This window comes from Ctenopharyngodon idella, chromosome 5 (genome assembly GCF_019924925.1).
Source record: "Ctenopharyngodon idella isolate HZGC_01 chromosome 5, HZGC01, whole genome shotgun sequence".
Classification (NCBI taxonomy): domain Eukaryota; kingdom Metazoa; phylum Chordata; class Actinopteri; order Cypriniformes; family Xenocyprididae; genus Ctenopharyngodon; species Ctenopharyngodon idella.
The window spans coordinates 31,436,472-31,457,034 of NC_067224.1; the positions used below are offsets into that span (position 1 = coordinate 31,436,472).

At 39.0% G+C, this 20,563-nt stretch overlaps 1 protein-coding gene across 1 annotated transcript in view; it reads right to left on the bottom strand.

Moving 5' to 3' along the window:
• Positions 1-20,563, bottom strand: part of LOC127512887 (uncharacterized) — a 53,274-nt gene that overhangs the window by 26,561 nt on the left and 6,150 nt on the right. The window contains 63 exon segments of the mRNA XM_051894244.1: positions 118-213; positions 292-396; positions 534-704; positions 793-918; positions 1,003-1,206; positions 1,328-1,636; positions 1,740-1,864; positions 1,978-2,143; positions 2,251-2,434; positions 2,518-2,714; positions 2,801-2,919; positions 3,197-3,323; positions 3,413-3,802; positions 3,889-3,979; positions 4,084-4,229; positions 4,319-4,495; positions 4,606-4,848; positions 4,940-5,195; positions 5,499-5,635; positions 5,739-5,862; positions 5,951-6,068; positions 6,184-6,271; positions 6,458-6,528; positions 6,659-6,959; positions 7,053-7,457; positions 7,535-7,653; positions 7,810-7,948; positions 8,036-8,139; positions 8,216-8,314; positions 8,408-8,471; positions 8,600-8,692; positions 8,853-8,967; positions 9,075-9,102; positions 9,204-9,360; positions 9,444-9,587; positions 9,683-9,899; positions 13,057-13,073; positions 13,168-13,299; positions 13,381-13,476; positions 13,555-13,659; positions 13,781-13,951; positions 14,040-14,165; positions 14,250-14,453; positions 14,575-14,883; positions 14,987-15,111; positions 15,241-15,406; positions 15,514-15,697; positions 15,778-15,974; positions 16,057-16,175; positions 16,523-16,649; positions 16,730-17,119; positions 17,209-17,299; positions 17,384-17,529; positions 17,617-17,793; positions 17,898-18,140; positions 18,232-18,487; positions 18,803-18,939; positions 19,043-19,166; positions 19,256-19,373; positions 19,489-19,576; positions 19,764-19,834; positions 19,962-20,262; positions 20,356-20,526. Coding sequence (XP_051750204.1) covers positions 118-213; positions 292-396; positions 534-704; positions 793-918; positions 1,003-1,206; positions 1,328-1,636; positions 1,740-1,864; positions 1,978-2,143; positions 2,251-2,434; positions 2,518-2,714; positions 2,801-2,919; positions 3,197-3,323; positions 3,413-3,802; positions 3,889-3,979; positions 4,084-4,229; positions 4,319-4,495; positions 4,606-4,848; positions 4,940-5,195; positions 5,499-5,635; positions 5,739-5,862; positions 5,951-6,068; positions 6,184-6,271; positions 6,458-6,528; positions 6,659-6,959; positions 7,053-7,457; positions 7,535-7,653; positions 7,810-7,948; positions 8,036-8,139; positions 8,216-8,314; positions 8,408-8,471; positions 8,600-8,692; positions 8,853-8,967; positions 9,075-9,102; positions 9,204-9,360; positions 9,444-9,587; positions 9,683-9,899; positions 13,057-13,073; positions 13,168-13,299; positions 13,381-13,476; positions 13,555-13,659; positions 13,781-13,951; positions 14,040-14,165; positions 14,250-14,453; positions 14,575-14,883; positions 14,987-15,111; positions 15,241-15,406; positions 15,514-15,697; positions 15,778-15,974; positions 16,057-16,175; positions 16,523-16,649; positions 16,730-17,119; positions 17,209-17,299; positions 17,384-17,529; positions 17,617-17,793; positions 17,898-18,140; positions 18,232-18,487; positions 18,803-18,939; positions 19,043-19,166; positions 19,256-19,373; positions 19,489-19,576; positions 19,764-19,834; positions 19,962-20,262; positions 20,356-20,526 — 10,146 coding nt within the window.

A 20,563-nucleotide genomic window follows, 5' to 3' on the forward strand; every position in this document is an offset into this window, starting at 1 on the left:
TTCCTCAACTTGGACAGGTGAGTGTTTGATTGTTCCTCCTGCAAAGTCACATAAGCTTATATCAGGAACTTTATAATTGTTCCCAAGGTGTTTATAGTTCTCAAATGAGGTACTTACAGCTTCTTCAGACTGTCTCTTGTAAGCCTTGACCTTCAGCTGAAGCTTGTCAACCAGATCCTGCAGTCTGTTGAGGTTCTTCTTATCCTCCTCAGTCTGGAGATAATGACCATGGATCAGACTAGAATATAATCAGATTAATGGGACCAGAATTTTACTACACATTTTTTGTACCTGGTAGGTGAGCTCCTTGACTCTCCTCTCATATTTGCGAACACCTTTAACAGCATCAGCTCCACGTCTCTGCTCTGCCTCAACTTCAGCCTCAAGCTCACGGACCTATAGTAAGTGGGAGATATTATTAAACTCATTTCACTCCAATAAAATGTTTAGAGATGTTTAGACACTTTGTACTGTCCACATCAAGACTATGAACATCAGAATACAGGCGAGCATCAGAATAAAGGCAGTCTTACTCTAGACTCCAGTTTCTGGAGTTGTTTCTTTCCTCCCTTCATGGCCAGATTCTCTGCCTCATCCAGACGATGCTGCAGGTCCTTCACTGTGACCTCCAGATTCTTCTTCATCCTCTCAAGGTGAGCACTGGTGTCCTGCTCCTTCTTGAGCTCTTCTGCCATCATTGCAGCCTTTTGCATGAACACAGAAATTCATTAGATCCACATTTTTTAAGTATTCAAGCATCTTTTGAAACATTTGTCAGCAACTGTTGCTCACATCAGTGATGGCCTTCTTGGCCTTCTCCTCTGCATTTCTGGCTTCTTGTACAGTGTCATCAACTTCACTCTGGATCTGAACAAGGTCAGCCTCAAGCTTCTTCTTGGTGTTCAGGAGACTTGTGTTCTACAAAATGGAAAGAAACAGTTGGACATTTTATATGATGCTCTCAATTTCCTTCATTTCATTGAAAAAACTAAATACCCTTACCTGAGAGTGCAGCAGCCCAACACGCTCACTGGCGTCTACCAGCTCTTGTTCAGCCACTTTGCGGCCTCTCTCTGTCTGCTCTAGAGCAGCTCTCAGCTCCTCAATCTCAGACTGCATCAGAGCATTTCTGCGCTCCACCATGGCCACCTGCTCCTTCATGTCTTCCTGTCCTCTCAGAGCATCATCAAGGTGCAGTTGGGCATCCTGCACATAAACAATAACTTTACAATAAGCTTTCAGTGTGCTTTCTGGTGACCTTAACCTAACAAAAGTTAGATTATACAAACATACTAATGCACCCCAAAGCCAAAGAGAAGTCACATACCTTGAGTTGTCCCTGAACGTTCCTGAGCTGTTTCTGGGCCTCAGCAGCCTGGCGATTGGCATGGCTCAGCTGAATCTCCATCTCATTAAGGTCTCCCTCCATCTTCTTCTTGATTCTCAGAGCATCATTCCTGCTCCTAACTTCAGAGTCCAGAGTGCCCTGCATGGATTCAATGACTCTCTGGCTGTTCCTCTTGATCTGTTCCATCTCCTCATCCTTCTCTGCAAGCTTCCTGTCAATCTCACTTTTGACCTGGTTTAGCTCAAGCTGGACACGAAGAATCTTGGACTCCTCATGCTCCAGGGTGCCCTATGAAAAATAAAACAACTTTTAATATCATAATGGAAATATGCATTAACAACACAGTAAAATGTTTCTAGCAAGAATTCCATACTGATCTTCAGATACTCACTTCAGCCTCCTCCAGGGCGGTCTGAATCTCTGCCTTCTCAGTTTCCACTGTCTTCTTGGCTTTTTCCAGCTCATGGATGCTCTTACCAGTCTCACCTAACTGCTCTGTGAGATCTGAAATTTCCTCTATAGGAAAAAAAAAAATTTAATCTGTAATCATAATCACGTGTTTACTTTTTAACTATAATTTAGAATTAGAACTTTGAAGTTTTTGTCTAACATAACGGTTTCATTCTTACGCTGCAGATTCTTGTTCTCTCTCTTGAGTGTCTCCAGCTGATCCAGAGTCTCCTCATAGGAGTTCTTCATCTTGAACAGCTCAGTACTGAGTGAACGAGCCTCTTTCTGGGCACCTTCCAGCTCTGCCTGACCTTCCTCATATTTCTGCTTCCATTCTGCCAGGACCTTTGGTGGAGATATTTCAGGATCGATTTGTTAATAACATGTTTAACAAAGCCCATTCTAGCTATACTTTACAAAGAGAATATCATATAATTACTCAAATTGTTTACCTTGTCAAAGTTCCTCTGCTTCTTGTCAAGGTTAGCAGCCAAACCATTGGCTCTCTCCACATCAATCATGAGGTCCTCTACCTCACCCTGGAGTCTCTGTTTGGTCTTCTCCAGAGATGCACATTTGGAGTTCACTGCCTCAATTTGTTCCTCTGCCTCTTGCAGACGCTGAGCCAGCTTTTTCCTGTTAAGTAATACAGATAATTTTGAATTCTAATCTATAAAATAGCTGTGAGAATTGGGAATATTATGCAATAATATACATACTTGGACTCTTCGAGCTCCTCAGTGCGCTGGATGGCATCAGTTTCATATTTGGTTCTCCACTGAGCAACCTCACTGTTGGCCTTTGACATTCCCCGCTGTAGCTCAGCCTTTGCCTCCTGCTCTTCCTCAAACTGCTCACGGAGCAGGTCGCAGTCATGGCGGGCTGATTGCACAGCATGGGCCAGTGCGTTCTTAGCCTAGGAGACAAAGTCACATAATATTAGCTTGTCTGTACAGTACAGTAATTCACAAGTATGTGTATTTTTTGATTATGCTGTATCACCTTAACCTCCTCTTCAATCTGCCTCTTAATCTCCTCAATTTGCTGAGTGAAAGCTTGTTTGCCTCTGGTGAGCTGAGAAACTAAAGCCTCCTTCTCCTCCAGCTGACGGCCAAACTCACCTGTTCAAATGTTCACCATGTCAGTTTAGTTGGAAATAAACCATTTAATAATATGAAAAAAGCATTTGCTACAAATTCGGCTGGGGAAATAGCTTACATCATCATATATTTTATGAATACATAATAAATGAGCATTGAGAATGAGGTCAAAGGATCATGTGAATATGTGACATGGATAATGATTTACTTATAATTGTATATCTGCATTTGTTAGTGGAGGAAATAAAATGCTGTATCATTTTGTTTGATATTTTTCAGATATTGTGCCATTATTTACCATTTTCAGTCTGAAGTCTTGCTCTTTGAGCGCTGAGATCATTTATCTGGCGAAGGTTCTCATCATTCTTGGACTTAATTTCACTAAGTTGGTCCTCAAGTGTGCGGCACATCTTCTCAAGATTAGCCTGTAAACACCAATATCATTGGATTCTTAAGAATCTTAACCACATTTGTTATATTTCCTTTTTGAACAATTTTTGAAACAATTCTCAACCTTTGCTTTGGCAACAGCTTCCATGTTGCTGGAAAGATCATCAATCTCCATTTTGTATTCGCTCTTCTCTTTTTCAAGCTTCTGCTTGACACGCTGCAGGTTGTCGATTTGCTCTCCCAGCTCGGCCACACTGTCTGCCTGCTTCTTACGGAGGGCAGCAGCAGTAGCTTCATGCTGGAGAGTGGACTCTTCAAGATCACGACGCAGCTTCTGGAATTCAGCTTCACGCTTCTTATTCATCTCGATCTGAGCAGCAGTGGCTCCTCCAGCCTCCTCAAGCCTCTCACTGATCTCCTCAAGTTCCCTGGAGAGATCAGCTCTCTGCTTCTCAACCTTGGCACGAGCAGCACGCTCAGCCTCGATCTCTTCCTCCAGTTCCTCAATACGGGCCTATGGTGGAAAGTAGTTAATTAAATTTTTAGTGACCTGTATTTAATCATAATGATCATAATGTTTGAAAAAAAATCTCAAAATACCTGAAGCTCCTTGATCTTCTTTTGGAGTTGAGCACCCAGAGATTGTTCATCTTCTATCTTGCTGAGCAACTGGCTTGTTTCAAAGTCTTTCCTGTGGGTGTTCAACAAGAAGTAGTTTGTAAAAAAAAAAAAAAAACCCAACAACAACATCAATAAAAGTGTCCAATGTTTTCAAAGATTTCATGTTTTAATTACTTTTTTATTTTCTCCTCAGATTGCTGCTTGTCATTCTCCAGGTCCATGATGGACTCTTGGGCTAATTTCAAGTCTCCTTCCAGCTTTCTCTTGGCTCTCTCAAGATCCATGCGGAGCTTCTTCTCTTGTTCAAGGGAACCTTCAAGCTACAGGACAATGATATATAAAATATATAATTTTTGATCAAAGCAAAAAAGACAGTTGATTTAATAATGATGTTTAATTAGAAACTCACATCATCAACTTGCTGCTCAAGTTTTGTCTTGGATTTGGTCAGGGTGTTGACTTTGTCCTCCTCTGCCTGGAGATCATCCAGTGTCTGCTGATGTGCCTCTTGGAGGGCCTTCTTCTCTTTTGTAAGCTTGGCAATACTCTCATCCTGAGCTGCCATTTCCTCAGTCAAGTTCTTGACCTGTAAGATTTTTTGTTCCAAATAACCTTATTTTTTACTATTCATATTTTTTTTATATCAACATATAAGACAGAGATTAAATCTAATCTTAAACCAACTCAGTCTCCAACCTTATTCTCAGTGGCATGTTTCTCCTTCTCCACTTTAGCCAAGGTGAGCTCCAGGTCATCAATGTCTTTCTTCAGCTCAGAGCACTCATCCTCCAGTTTCCTCTTCTTGGCTGTCAGTTCAGCATTGATTTCTTCCTCATCCTCCAGTCTTTCAGTTGTCTCTTTGAGTTTAGCTTCAAGCTGGATTTTGCTCTTGATCAGACCCTCACACCTCTCCTCAGCATCTGAGAGATTCTCAGCTTCCTGTTAAGAAAATAGGTTGCCATATCACTGGAAACCACATTGCTTATTTTAATGGGGCCACAGTTCAGTTAATTCAAGTAAAAATGCTCACAGATGCTACTTGCAGCTGCAGATCATTTTTCTCTTGCAGCAGTGATACCATCTTCTCTTCAAGCTCCTTCTTTTTGGCTTCAGCTTTGGCAAGATCTTCTTTGCATTTTGCAAAGTCCTCTTTCATGGTTGCCAGCTCCTTCTCAGTCTCGGCACTCTTCAGCAGAGGCTTAATCTTGTAGTAAACCTTCATCCATGGCCAGTGTTTGACATTCATGAATGAGCGGATGTTGTATTGGATGGTGTAAATTGCATCCCTGATGAAACAATTTGGATGATTAAATGTGGAAATTACTGGTAAATGCACTTATTTTTAAACTGGTCAACAAAATATTTCCTTCGGGTCAAACATATTTGAATACAGTTTTTTTTTTTAAATACCTTTAAAAGCCTAATTGACAAGAAGATGGGCTTGCCATAGACAGAAAATATTTTTACTGATAACACTGTGAATTAATGTGGGTTATGAATCACTGTTTTTAAATTTCCTTCTGAAAAAGCTTTATACTAACTGAAATAGTTAAATCAGAGAGTTTTGTTCATTCCATGATGTTCCTCACCTCCTCTCTGTCATTTTCACAAATTCCCTCCTCATCAGGTATCCACGGCAGACAGCCTGAGTCATTGTGACCAGAGCAGCCAGTTTCTCATCACGCATTTCCTCAAGAGTACCCAGAAGACCAGCTTTGAAGAACACCTGAATTTATGTAAAACAGTAAATAAAAAGATATTGATTTACCTGTATAAGCTAAATAATCATGATCACTGAATCAGTGAAAGTTGTAAAGCTAAATATGAACCTTTGTGTGTCCAAATCTGTACTGGTCATGATCAATGTCGATGGATCCCAGGAGTTTCTCACAGGCCTTCTTATTATCAATAAACTGTCCCTCTGGGATAACACTGGCATTCAGCACCTTGTATCTGTGGAGATTTGGAAGATTTAACAAAATGCTTCATATCTTCTAATAAAGAGCCCCAGGAAATGGTATTTTCATGTGGTCCCTTTTACCTCTGCTTGAAGTCACCATAGAGGATTCTGCTGGGGAAGCCCTTTCTGCAGATTCTGATACCCTCCAGTACACCATTACACCTCAGCTGATGGATAACCAGGAAGTTCTCCATGAGACCTATAAAGAACAGTTTACATCATGAGCTTGGTAGATTAACATTTTCCTTATTATATACATTAACATAAAATACTATGTTAATAAGAGAATATCTGTAAGCCATTTATTACTTTACCTGGAGTCTTGGACTCATTGGGAATCAGACAACGCACAAAGTGAGGGTGAGTGCTCCTCAAGTTGGTCATGAGCTTGCCCAAGTTCTCCTGTTTAATCATAAAAAGATTCAGCATTCTTACTCACATTCTCTCAGTTGTTGATGTATTATTTTTATGTATTATTATTTTTTATATTACTTTCTGACCTAGAGTCAAGCAAGCTCACGTACAGTACAGGACTTCTTAAGTCCTTTCAGTTGCATCATTATTCACATTTTGTCTACAAAGACATACTCTGAACTGAGAAGACACAGTCTGCATGGAGCCACCCTTCTTCTTGCCTCCCTTCTTGCCGCCACCAGTCTCTATTCAGATAAAAAGATAAAAGAACACATATGTATAATGTTATAACAAGAAAAGAGTGCAAAACTGAATCAGATTTTGGTTAAAATGATGTACATAATCATGTTAACACTTCAGTTTTTTTTTTTTTACCCTCAACAACAGGTGGGTAGAGAGTAGCCAGCAGTTTGACAGAAGACTTCTGGTACAGCTGCAGAACAGACTCATTCAGTGGATCCTTGTTCTTGTCCAACCAGCCAGCAATGTTGTAGTCCACAGTTCCAGCGTAGTGAACCAGGGAGAAGTGAGCTTCAGCCTTGCCTTTGGCAGGCTTTGGTTTCTGGAAAGCATTGCACTTGCCAAGATGCTGATCATACAGCTTGTTCTTGAAGGAAGTGTCTGTAGCCTTGGGGAACATACACTCCTCTTCTAGGATGGAGAAGATACCCATGGGCTGTTTATAAAAGAATGATATTGTTTAATTACTAAAAATGTAAGATTTTGAGAATGGACAATGGAAATGAATAAGTTCAAAAAACGGAAAAACCTTCTCAATGAGCTCAATGCAAGCGGCCAAGTCCATGCCGAAGTCAATGAACTCCCAAACAATGCCCTCCTTCTTGTACTCCTCTTGTTCCAGCACAAACATGTGGTGGTTGAAAAACTGTTGCAGTTTCTCATTGGTGAAGTTGATGCACAGCTGCTCCATGCTGTTGAACTGGAGGAAAAATAACAGAAACATTTACTGACTTCTGAATAGTATTCAGTTTGCCATAAAAATAGATAAAAGAATCATTCTTACATCAAAGATCTCAAAGCCAGCAATATCCAGCACACCAATGAAGAAATTTCTTTGTTGTTTTGTGTCCAACATCTGGTTGATACGAATGACCATCCACAAGAACATCCTCTCATAGACAGATTTGGCCAAGGCGCTAACAGAGTTGTACACCTGTAAGTAGAAGTGGATATTTAATTCTGCTTCTGCAATAATTAGCCAGATTTTAAGGTTGAACTATGTTACTATACCTGCGGCACAGTCTGGCCTTTGGTCACAAACTCATTTCCGACCTTGACTCTGGGGTAGCACAAAGCCTTCAGCATATCAGCAGAGTTCAAACCCAGAAGGTAGGCAACTTTGTCAGCCTCTAAAATTAAGGATTAAAAAAAAAAAAATTAAAAAAAAACAAACATCCCTTTTCTTGCCTTGAAAACTAAAACCATCCTTTCATTTGTAAAAATAGAAACAAGGATATGTCAATTCAAAGCATGTTTTGACACACATTAGTACTATTTAGTCTCACCCTCTGTGCCATCAGGCTCAGCCTGCTCCTCACGCTGCTTCTGCTTGAATTTCATGTTACCATGATGAAGCACAGCTCCAGTGAACTTGTAGATGCTCATTTTCTCCTCATTACTAAATCCCAGAATGTCAATAGCGGTCTGAAAATTACAGAGAAGAAAGAGCTTTAGGATATATTCTGCCATATTTAAATAGAATATGCAAATATTCAAACAGCAATGACTCACATCAGTAGCAACCAGCTCCTCTTTATCATCAATGCTGGCCACTGTGATCTGACCCTGACTGCACATGGGGAAGTCATAGGGGTTGGTGGTGATGAGCGTCATTTCTGTAAAATACACAGCATTCATGAAAGAGCATCTTACAATATTATCTGAAACACTGAATGTAAAATGTGCACCTACCAATCAGCTCAGGCTTATGGTTGGTCATCATCTGGTAGAAGATGTGGTAGCCTCTCTCATCTGGAAGCTGGAATGACACTCTAGACTTCTCCAGCAGATCTGTTGAGAGAATGTACTTGAGTCACAATCATCTAAAGAGTGACAGACAAAGACAAATGTGCAGGATGGATCAATGTAATCGTGTCCACCTACATGTCTCAATGTCAGCACTAGCCAGTTTTCCAGATGTGCCGAAGTGAATTCTGATGAATTTTCCCTGTTTAAAACAAAATAGAATTATACATAAATAATGTCTTTATAGAAAACTCTGTATAATTGTATATGTATATTTATATATATATATATACACACACACACACTGACCAACTGCACTGTAAAACTTACAAAACGAGAGGAGTTGTCATTTCTCACAGTCTTGGCATTACCATAAGCCTCAAGCAGAGGGTTGGCAGCAATGATCTGGTCCTCAAGAGAGCCCTAAGATGTTTGAAGGGTTTTCAGTTATTTTGTTTCATGTCTAAACACTGTTTTCAGGCATTTCACAAATTCACATATCATATATTGTGGGAGATGATTGTTATGAATTTGAACTATATCTTTCGTAATAATATATTTGACAGTTTTATATCTTATATACCTGCATTTTGCCGGGAGTCTGCTCTTTCTTCTTTTCACCACCTGCCACTGCAATTGTGGCAAAATACTGGATGACACGTTTGGTGTTCACAGTCTTTCCAGCACCAGATTCTCCGCTGGTTTATGTGAGATTGGAAAACAGAAGATGATAAGACATGAGGAAGTTACATAAGAGAAAAATATAACTGTTCTCAAAAACTCTAATAGTAAGCTTGATACATACGTAATCAGGACAGACTGGTTCTCTCTGTCTGTTAATTCAAAGATAATAATGTTTTAGCAATTGTTTTATTGAAAACTATGAATGTGAATTTCAACATATATAATTCAGATCTCATAAATCAGATCTTACCAGTCAGCATGAACTGATAGGCGTTGTCAGAGACAGAGAAGATGTGGGGTGGGGCCTCCATACGCTTTTTGCCTCTGTAAGCAGCCACGACTTCTGCATCATACACTGGGAGCCACTTGTAGGGGTTCACAGTTGCACAGAAGAGCCCAGAGTAGGTCTAAAATGAGTAGAGAAGTGGTCAGATTTCAACAACACATACAATATTAATTTCAATGTGGTTTTAGTTGTTTCAGAACTTACGTAGATCATCCATGCAGCATAACGCTCTTTGAGGTTATACAGCACAGAGGCTTCATTGAGATGGGTCATCATGGCCATGTCCTCAATCTTGTCAAACTTGGGAGGATTCATTGGGTAGACATCTTGTTCCTTAGCAACTCTCTCCTAGAAATTTGATAAATTAGATATTAGATATAAAAGAAAACAATGTAATAAGTAATTTAATAAGCATCTAACATGAAATGGAAATTAAAACTCACCTCCTGAGTGTCAAGCAAAACAACTGTGACTTTGCCACCATCTTTGCTCTTGATTGTTCCCTTGAGGTACAACTCTTTGTCATCAGCCACATAGCAGGCAGTCTTGGCATCAAATGGTTTGTTCTGAGCCTCGATTCTCTCCTTCTCAGGCTTACGAAGGTAAATGGCAGCCTTGCCATAAACGGCCATCTCCGCGTCCGTACTCATGGTGGTAGCTTACTTCTGGAATGTAAAGATTGTCATAACTATAGGTAAACAGGGAAAATTGACAGGCATTTGATCACTATTTTTTCTACTATAAGTAAAATAAGGGACTATAAGTAAAACAAGGAATATAGTAAAGCAGGGTTCCTCAAATCCAGCCCTGGAGGGACACTGCCCTGCAGAGTTTAGCTCCAACCCAAATCAAAGACACCTGAGCAAGGTAATCAAGGTCTTCAGAGTTACTAGAAAACTACAGGTAGGTTTGATCAGAGTTTGAACTAAACAGGGCAAGTTTTGAGGAATCCTGTAGTAAAACATGGATATTAATTATATAAAATGTGTGTGTATTTTTACACATGGCTAGAGCACTAATGCATTTTTCATTATGCTTTTTTTTCTCTTAAAATATCTTTAGTTTAATTTAGCATGTTTAACTTACCACACTGCCACAAGTTCTGATGAATGTCTGAAACACTGTAATACACACAGTAAGATATTATACGTTAAAATCATGCTTTTTCATTTTTAAAAACTACATTATAAAAATATTAGCAACTTATGTCTTTAAAAGACGAATACACAAACTGAATTACAAACCGTTGATAGAGGTTATCAAATAAGATGGCAGTATTTTTTAAAACTATGTACATCTTGAAAAAGAAATGAAAGTTTTGTCTCACCACAAGCAATCTTGGCTGGTCTTCCGAACGCAAAGGTCTCCAGTCCTACCCTTGCTCTTTATACTGTACTTGCTTTGCAAGCAATGCAAAAGTTAAATATGGCTAAGACCAAATATGGCTAAAATTTGAGTAAAGAAACTGATCAGATGGACCGTTTGGTGCCATCCATAGTTGGGAATAGAATAAAATAACTGGAAATAACTAACATACTTTAGGATAGCTTGTTAAAAAGAGTTTAACCCCAGTAGTTTGCTTAAATATGCAAGATATAAAATTTATGAAATTCACTTTTGAAATTGAAAGGTTGAACAGATTTAATATTACATTTAACGTGACATGTGAAACAGAGGCAACATTTGGAATAATTTGTAATGCCTCCATGTATCTCAGTGTGTATTGTTTGACAAGACTTATTCACATAAGATAAGATTCTCTACAGTAAAAAGAAATTCAAAATGCTAGTCATATAGACCATTACTGCTAACCAACCTCAATTATTTCAGCTAATGGGTTATAGCATGTAAGTGAATAAAAATATTTTGGTAAACTACAAATATTGGTTAGTTAAATCCCTATAAATTTAACTATTATAATGAGATTATTGGCTGGTCTTTTTATTAAACTGTTATTGGCATTAACAAATCAGTGTGACTGGATTTATATATTTATCATATATATATTCTATTGACTTATTCAGTGTCATGCTGTAATCTTATTTACAGTCCCATATGTATATATTTATTTTACATTTTATTTCTTTGCTTGATGAGTTTGCATTCCATGGACAGGCACTCTCAGCTATCAAATTTCTTGCAGTGCCTTATATGTAAAAAAAAAAAAAAAAAAAAAGACCTGTGTAGGACTGCAATATTAGAACTTTGACTGTTCTGTTGGCTCCAGAATAATTGCATGACTGTCTTATTTTGTTTTTAGTTTCAATTCAAAATAATTATATATATATATATATATATATATATATATATATATATATATATATATATATATCTCTATATATATATATATAACCTTATAAGACTGTCAGATAAAAAGGTTTAACAGTGGACAAGATTGATAAAATCTTATATGCTCTTATCCTGGCAGTGACTGATGTCTGTAATGCTTGCAAATCTCGTCTGATTTCAAAACTGCAAGGTAGTGACATTGCTGTGACAGAATTCTGTTCTCTTAGTCTTGCCCCCCACTTTTTTTTTTTTTTTTTTAACCTTAGCTGTACTTTTGAACAACATATACAGTATGTCTGCTGCTAATTGAGGTCTGTTTGACTTTTGGATTCTGATTTATTTGATAAACTAAAACATGTCTGCATTTTTACACTAACCCTGTTTTATTAAACTCATAAGTCTTCATGTCATATTCCAAAAGCTTATGCTGCATCATCAAATAAGCTGTTAGCTTATATATTTCACTGGACCAGTTTGGCATAGATTGCTGAATCCATGTGACCAAGAAGGCAGTTCATTTCTTTCAGACTATAAGAATAATAGTATGTATCACTGACAGATTACATTAGGATGTAATGTTCGTGTCATCATTATCACCAAATAATTATCTTCATCGTCCTCATCATCATCTCTGCCAGTAAGCAGTAATTTGAACCCCTCTCACACATACTATTCATGAATCATGGTTCATGTTTTATTCTCACACCTAATACACATACTTTCTTAGTTTATTGCATATTCTTTCTTTCAAAAGCATTGTCATCCTTATTCTGAAATATTTTGTATTATCTCGTGTGCGTTTGGAAGTATGGACAACATCAGGTTAGGTTTAAGGTATAGTACATCATGTATTAGGCAGATATTCATTTAATTCTTTACAATTACAATTGCTCAGAAATGTTTGCATCAATACAAACAGAATTCTGCCATGTGTGCTGATCTGTATTGTGGTGTAATTTAAACAAACATATTTCTGCAAAGATTAAAAAAATAAATAAACAAATAACGCTGTACATAGAACATACCCAAGTGGACTGTCTGGTCTGTGGTTTCATAATTAAAATTAGTTTAGTTTTTAATATATAGTTTTTATGTTAGATCTGTAATCTCTAGTTAACATATCCCAGTGCCTTTGAAAACTATATATCAGACTGATATGGTAAAATTCACAGTAAGCTGATCAAGGGAACTCTGTTCAAAATAGATAACAAATTTGAGGTACAAGTTGAAGTTTTGTTTTTGACTTTAATTGTTTGACACATTTTTAATGCTAATGTAGCTACGTATAAAGAAAAATATAAAGGCCAAAACAAGTTCTGACTATTCAACCTATTTCATAATCTAGTTGTTAAGCCATATGCATATCTATCAAGTGTTATAGATTATCATGAAGCATTCTATGGTAACAGCACAACAAACAATAGTGAGAGAAAAAAATAAATCAAGAAAAATGACAACAAAAGAAAGCTGCTGAATTTCAAGGTTTATTTCAGTTTCAGAGATGTATGTGGTACATTAAGTTTTTCACTCAGCTGCCTCTTTGCCCTTGAAAAAAAAAAAGAGTGAACAAATACAAGATTAGTACATACGAGAATACATATTAAGTTTCAAAATCAGAAAAAAAAGAAAAAGAAATTACCTTTCCAGCGTCACGGCTCTTGGCTCTGAGCTTGTTGACCTGAGACTCAGCAATGTCAGCACGCTCCTCAGCCTCTTCCAGCTCATGCTGCACCTTCCTCAACTTGGACAGGTGAGTGTTTGATTGTTCCTCCTGCAAAGTCACATACGATTATATTAGGAACTTAATATAACTGTTCACAAGGTGTTTATAGTTCTCAAATGAGGAACTCACAGATTCTTCAGCCTGTCTCTTGTAAGCCTTGACCTTCAGCTGAAGCTTGTCAACCAGATCCTGCAGTCTGTTGAGGTTCTTCTTATCCTCCTCAGTCTGGAGATAATGAACATGGATCAGACTAGAACATAATCAGATTAATGGGACATGAATTTTACTACACATTGTTTGTACCTGGTAGGTGAGCTCCTTGACTCTCCTCTCATATTTGCGGACACCTTTAACAGCATCAGCTCCACGTCTCTGCTCTGCCTCAACTTCAGCCTCAAGCTCACGGACCTATAGTAAGTGGGAGATATTATTAAACTCATTTCACAAAATGTTTAGGCACTTTGTACTGTCCACATCAAGACTATGAACATCAGAATACAGGCGAGCATCAGAATAAAGGCAGTCTTACTCTAGACTCCAACTTCTGGAGTTGTTTCTTTCCTCCTTTCATGGCCAGATTCTCTGCCTCATCCAGACGGTGCTGCAGGTCCTTCACTGTGACCTCCAGATTCTTCTTCATCCTCTCAAGGTGAGCACTTGTGTCCTGCTCCTTCTTGAGCTCTTCTGCCATCATTGCAGCCTTTTGCATGAACACAGAAATTCATTAGATCCACATTTTTCAAGTACTCAGGCGTCTTTTGAAACATTTGTCAGCATCTGTTGCTCACATCAGTGATGGCCTTCTTGGCCTTCTCCTCTGCATTTCTGGCTTCCTGTACAGTGTCATCAACTTCACTCTGGATCTGAACAAGGTCAGCCTCAAGCTTCTTCTTGGTGTTCAGGAGACTTGTGTTCTACAAAATGGAAAGAAACAGTTGGATATTTTAAAAGATGCTCTCAATTTCCTTCATTTCATTGAAAAAACAAAATACCCTTACCTGAGAGTGCAGCAGCCCAACACGCTCACTGGCGTCCACCAGCTCTTGTTCAGCCACTTTGCGGCTTCTCTCTGTCTGCTCTAGAGCAGCTCTCAGCTCCTCAATCTCAGACTGCATCAGAGCATTTCTGCGCTCCACCATGGCCACCTGCTCCTTCATGTCTTCCTGTCCTCTCAGAGCATCATCAAGGTGCAGTTGGGCATCCTGCGCATAAACGATAAGTTTACAATAAGCTTTCAGTGTGCTTTCTGGTGACCTTAACCTAACAAAAGTTAGATTATACAAACATACTAATGCACCCCAAAGCCAAAGAGAAGTCACATACCTTGAGTTGTCCCTGAACGTTCCTGAGCTGTTTCTGGGCCTCAGCAGCCTGGCGATTGGCATGGCTCAGCTGAATCTCCATCTCATTAAGGTCTCCCTCCATCTTCTTCTTGATTCTCAGAGCATCATTCCTGCTCCTAACTTCAGAGTCCAGAGTGCCCTGCATGGATTCAATGACTCTCTGGCTGTTCCTCTTGATCTGTTCCATCTCCTCATCCTTCTCTGCAAGCTTCCTGTCAACCTCTCCCTTGATCTGGTTTAGCTCAAGCTGGACACGAAGAATCTTGGACTCCTCATGCTCCAGGGTGCCCTATGAAAAATAAAACAACTTTTAATTTCATAATGGAAATATGCATTAACAACATAGTATAATGGTTCTAGTAAGAATTCCATATTGATCTCCAGATACTCACTTCAGCCTCCTCCAGGGCTGTCTGAATCTCTGCCTTCTCAGTCTCCACTGTCTTCTTGGCCTTTTCCAGCTCATGGATGCTCTTACCAGTCTCACCTAACTGCTCTGTCAGATCTGAAATCTCCTCTATAGAAAGAAACGATTATAATCTGTAATCATAATCACGTGTTTACTTTTTAATGCTCATTTAGAATTAGAATGTTGCTAAAGTTTTTTTTTTTTTTTTTTTGTCTAATATAACGGTTTCATTCTTACGCTGCAGATTCTTGTTCTCTCTCTTGAGTGTCTCCAGCTGATCCAGAGTCTCCTCATATGAGTTCTTCATCTTGAACAGTTCAGTACTGAGTGAACGAGCCTCTTTCTGGGCACCTTCCAGCTCTGCCTGACCTTCCTCATATTTCTGCTTCCATTCTGCCAGGACCTTTGGTGGAGATATTTCAGGATCGATTTGTTTATAACATGTTTAACAAAGCACATTCCAGCTATACTTTACAATGAGAATATCATATAATGACTCAAATAGTTTACCTTGTCAAAGTTCCTCTGCTTCTTGTCAAGGTTAGCAGCCAAACCATTGGCTCTTTCCACATCAATCATGAGGTCCTCTACCTCACCCTGGAGTCTCTGTTTGGTCTTCTCCAGAGATGCACATTTGGAGTTCACTGCCTCAATTTGTTCCTCTGCCTCTTGCAGACGCTGAGCCAGCTTCTTCCTGTTAAGTAATATACGTTATTTTAAATCTAATCTATAAAATTAGTGTTTAGAATTGGGAACATTCAAAAATATACATACTTGGACTCTTCAAGCTCCTCAGTACGCTGGATGGCATCAGTTTCATATTTGGTTCTCCACTGAGCAACCTCGCTGTTGGCCTTTGACATTCCCCGCTGCAGCTCAGCCTTTGCTTCTTGCTCTTCCTCAAACTGCTCACGGAGCAGGTCGCAGTCATGACGGGCTGACTGGACAGCATGGGCCAGTGCGTTCTTAGCCTATAAAGACAAAATCACATAATATTAGCTTGTCTCTACAGTAATTGACAAGTATGTGTATGTATTGATTATGCTGTATTACCTTAACCTCCTCTTCTATCTGCCTCTTAAGCTCCTCAATTTGCTGAGTGAAAGCTTGTTTGCCTCTGGTGAGCTGAGAAACTAAAGCCTCCTTCTCCTCCAGCTGACGGCCAAACTCACCTTTTGAGATTTACATTTACAAAAACATTTGTAAGGCATAATGATGGTGAGGAAAATGGTTTAAATTTATGTTAATGGAGGGAAGAAGCATAGCTTTTATGACAGTAGCATCAGATCTTTACAGTGGATAAACTACTTGGAGAGGGTTTTAGTGCACTGCTATCAGTCTAGTTTCTGTTTGACTGTATCACACTTAACCACAACACTTAATATCCTCTCAGAAAAGTTGCATATCCAACATTATCTCTTTAAACAATTTTGCCACTATAGGTTAGTGTTTACATAAGTCATTTGTTAGTGGAGGAAATAAATATTTTGTATTTTTGAGAAATTGTGTCACTTGTTACCATTTTCAGTTTGAAGTCTTGCTCTTTGAGCGCTGAGGTCATTTATCTGGCGAAGGTTCTCATCATTCTTGGACTTAATTTCACTAAGTTGGTCCTCAAGTGTGCGGCACATCTTCTCAAGATTAGCCTGTAAACACAAATCATTGGATTCTTAAGAATCTTAACCACATTTTATATATTTCCTTTGTTATATTTACAATTCTTAACCTTTGCTTTGGCAACAGCTTCCATGTTGCTGGAAAGATCATCAATCTCCATTTTGTATTCGCTCTTCTCTTTCTCAAGCTTCTGCTTGACACGCTGCAGGTTGTCGATTTGCTCTCCCAGCTCGGCCACACTGTCTGCCTGCTTCTTACGGAGGGCAGCAGCAGTAGCTTCATGCTGGAGGGTGGACTCTTCAAGATCACGACGCAGCTTCTGGAATTCAGCTTCACGCTTCTTATTCATCTCGATCTGAGCAGCAGTGGCTCCTCCAGCCTCCTCAAGCCTCTCACTGATCTCCTCAAGTTCCCTGGAGAGATCAGCTCTCTGCTTCTCAACCTTAGCACGAGCAGCACGCTCAGCCTCGATCTCTTCCTCCAGTTCCTCAATGCGAGCCTACGGTGGAAAGTAGTTAATTCAATTTTTAGTGATCTATATTTTATGATAATGATTGTAATGCCTGAAAAAAAATCTGTAAAAAATACCTGAAGCTCCTTGATTTTCTTTTGGAGTTGAGCACCCAGAGATTGTTCATCTTCTATCTTGCTGAGCAGCTGGCTTGTTTCAAAGTCTTTTCTGTGTGTAAAATGGGAAAACAATGAATGATCTGAAATAAATGAAAATCATTATTTTTTATAAGCATTTGCAAAGAATTCATACTTCTTCAGCTTCTCCTCAGATTGCTGCTTGTCATTCTCCAGGTCCATGATGGACTCTTGGGCTAATTTCAGGTCTCCTTCAAGCTTTCTCTTGGCTCTCTCAAGATCCATGCGGAGCTTCTTCTCTTGTTCAAGGGAACCCTCAAGCTACAGGACAATGGTATATAAAATATGTTCACAGCAAAATCACAGTTAATTTGATGAATTAATAACATGTTTACATAATCAACTCACATCATCAACTTGCTGCTCAAGTTTTGTCTTGGATTTGGTCAGGGTGTTGACTTTGTCCTCCTCGGCCTGGAGATCATCCAATGTCTGCTGATGTGCCTCTTGGAGGGCTTTCTTCTCTTTTGTAAGCTTGGCAATACTCTCATCCTGAGCTGCCATTTCCTCAGTCAAGTTCTTGACCTGTAAAATTTTTTGTTCCAAATAACCTTATTTTTTACTATTCATATTTTTTATATCAACATATAAGACAGATATGAAATCTAATCTTAAAGCAACTTTATAACCTTATTCTCAGTGGCATGTTTCTCCTTCTCCACTTTAGCCAAGGTGAGCTCCAGGTCATCAATGTCTTTCTTCAGCTCAGAGCACTCATCCTCCAGTTTCCTCTTCTTGGCTGTCAGTTCAGCATTGATTTCTTCCTCATCCTCCAGTCTTTCAGTTGTCTCTTTGAGTTTAGCTTCAAGCTGGATTTTGCTCTTGATCAGACCCTCACACCTCTCCTCAGCATCTGAGAGATTCTCAGCTTCCTGTTAAGAAAATAGGTTGCCATATCACTGGAAACCACATTGCTTATTTTAATGGGGCCACAGTTCAGTTAATTCAAGTAAAAATACTCACAGATGCTACTTGCAGCTGCAGATCATTTTTCTCTTGCAGCAGTGATACCATCTTCTCTTCAAGCTCCTTCTTTTTGGCTTCAGCTTTGGCAAGATCTTCTTTGCATTTTGCAAAGTCCTCTTTCATGGTTGCCAGCTCCTTCTCAGTCTCGGCACTCTTCAGCAGAGGCTTAATCTTGTAGTAAACTTTCATCCATGGCCAGTGTTTGACATTCATGAATGAGCGGATGTTGTATTGGATGGTGTAAATTGCATCCCTGATGAAACAATTTGGATGATTAAATGTGGAAATTACTGGTAAATGCACTTATTTTTAAACTGGTCAACAAAATATTTCCTTCACTTTATGAGTCAAACATATTTGAATACAGTTTTTTTAAATACCTTTAAAAGCCTAATTGACAAGAAGATGGGCTTGCCATAGACAGAAAATATTTTTACTGATAACCCCATTAACACTGTGAATTAATGTGGGTTATGAATCACTGTTTTTAAATTTCCTTCTGAAAAAGCTTCATACTAACTGAAATAGTTAAATCAGAGAGTTTTGTTCATTCCATGATGTTCCTCACCTCCTCTCTGTCATTTTCACAAATTCCCTCCTCATCAGGTATCCACGGCAGACAGCCTGAGTCATTGTGACCAGAGCAGCCAGTTTCTCATCACGCATCTCCTCAAGAGTACCCAGAAGACCAGCTTTGAAGAACACCTGAATTTATGTAAAACAGTAAATAAAAAGATATTGATTTACCTGTATAAGCTAAATAATCATGATCACTGAATCAGTGAAAGTTGTAAAGCTAAATATGAACCTTTGTGTGTCCAAATCTGTACTGGTCATGATCAATGTCGATGGATCCCAGGAGTTTCTCACAGGCCTTCTTGTTATCAATAAACTGTCCCTCTGGGATAACACTGGCATTCAGCACCTTGTATCTGTGGAGAATTGGAAGATTTAACAAAATGCTTCATATCTTCTAATAAAGAGCCTACAGGAAATGGGATTTTCGTGTGGTCCCTTTTACCTCTGCTTGAAGTCACCATAGAGGATTCTGCTGGGGAAGCCCTTTCTGCAGATTCTGATACCCTCCAGTACACCATTACACCTCAGCTGGTGGATAACCAGGAAGTTCTCCATGAGACCTATAAAGAACAGTTTACATAATGAGCTTGGTAGATTAACATTTTCATTATTATATACATTAGCATAAAATACTATGTTAATAAGAGAATATCTGTGAGCCATTTATTACTTTACCTGGAGTCTTGGACTCATTGGGAATCAGACAACGCACAAAGTGAGGGTGAGTGCTCCTCAAGTTGGTCATGAGCTTGCCCAAGTTCTCCTGTTTTATCATGAAAAGATTCATCTTTCTTACTCACATTCTCTCAGTTGTTGATGTATTATTTTTTATGTATTATTATTTTTTAAATTACTTTCTGACCTAGAGTCAAGCAAGCTCATGTACAGTACAGGACTTCTTAAGTCCTTTCAGTTGCATCATTATTCACATTTTGTCTACAAAGACATACTCTGAACTGAGAAGACACAGTCTGCATGGAGCCACCCTTCTTCTTGCCTCCCTTCTTGCCGCCACCAGTCTCTATTCAGATAAAAAGATAAAAGAACACATACGTATAATGTTATAACAAGAAAAGAGTGCAAAACTGAATCAGATTTTGGTTAAAATGATGTACAAAATCATGTTAACACTTCAGTTTTTTTTTTACCCTCAACAACAGGTGGGTAGAGGGTAGCCAGCAGTTTGACAGAAGACTTCTGGTACAGCTGCAGAACAGACTCATTCAGTGGATCCTTGTTCTTGTCCAACCAGCCAGCAATGTTGTAGTCCACAGTTCCAGCATAGTGAACCAGGGAGAAGTGAGCTTCAGCCTTGCCTTTGGCAGGCTTTGGTTTCTGGAAAGCATTGCACTTGCCAAGATGCTGATCATACAGCTTGTTCTTGAAGGAAGTGTCTGTAGCCTTGGGGAACATACACTCCTCTTCTAGGATGGAGAAGATACCCATGGGCTGTTTATAAAAGAATGATATTGTTTAATTACTAAAAATGTAAGATTTTGAGAATGGACAATGGAAATGAATAAGTTCAAAAAACGGAAAAACCTTCTCAATGAGCTCAATGCAAGCGGCCAAGTCCATGCCGAAGTCAATGAACTCCCAAACAATGCCCTCCTTCTTGTACTCCTCTTGTTCCAGCACAAACATGTGGTGGTTGAAAAACTGTTGCAGTTTCTCATTGGTGAAGTTGATGCACAGCTGCTCCATGCTGTTGTACTGGAGGAAAAATAACAGAAACATTTACTGACTTCTG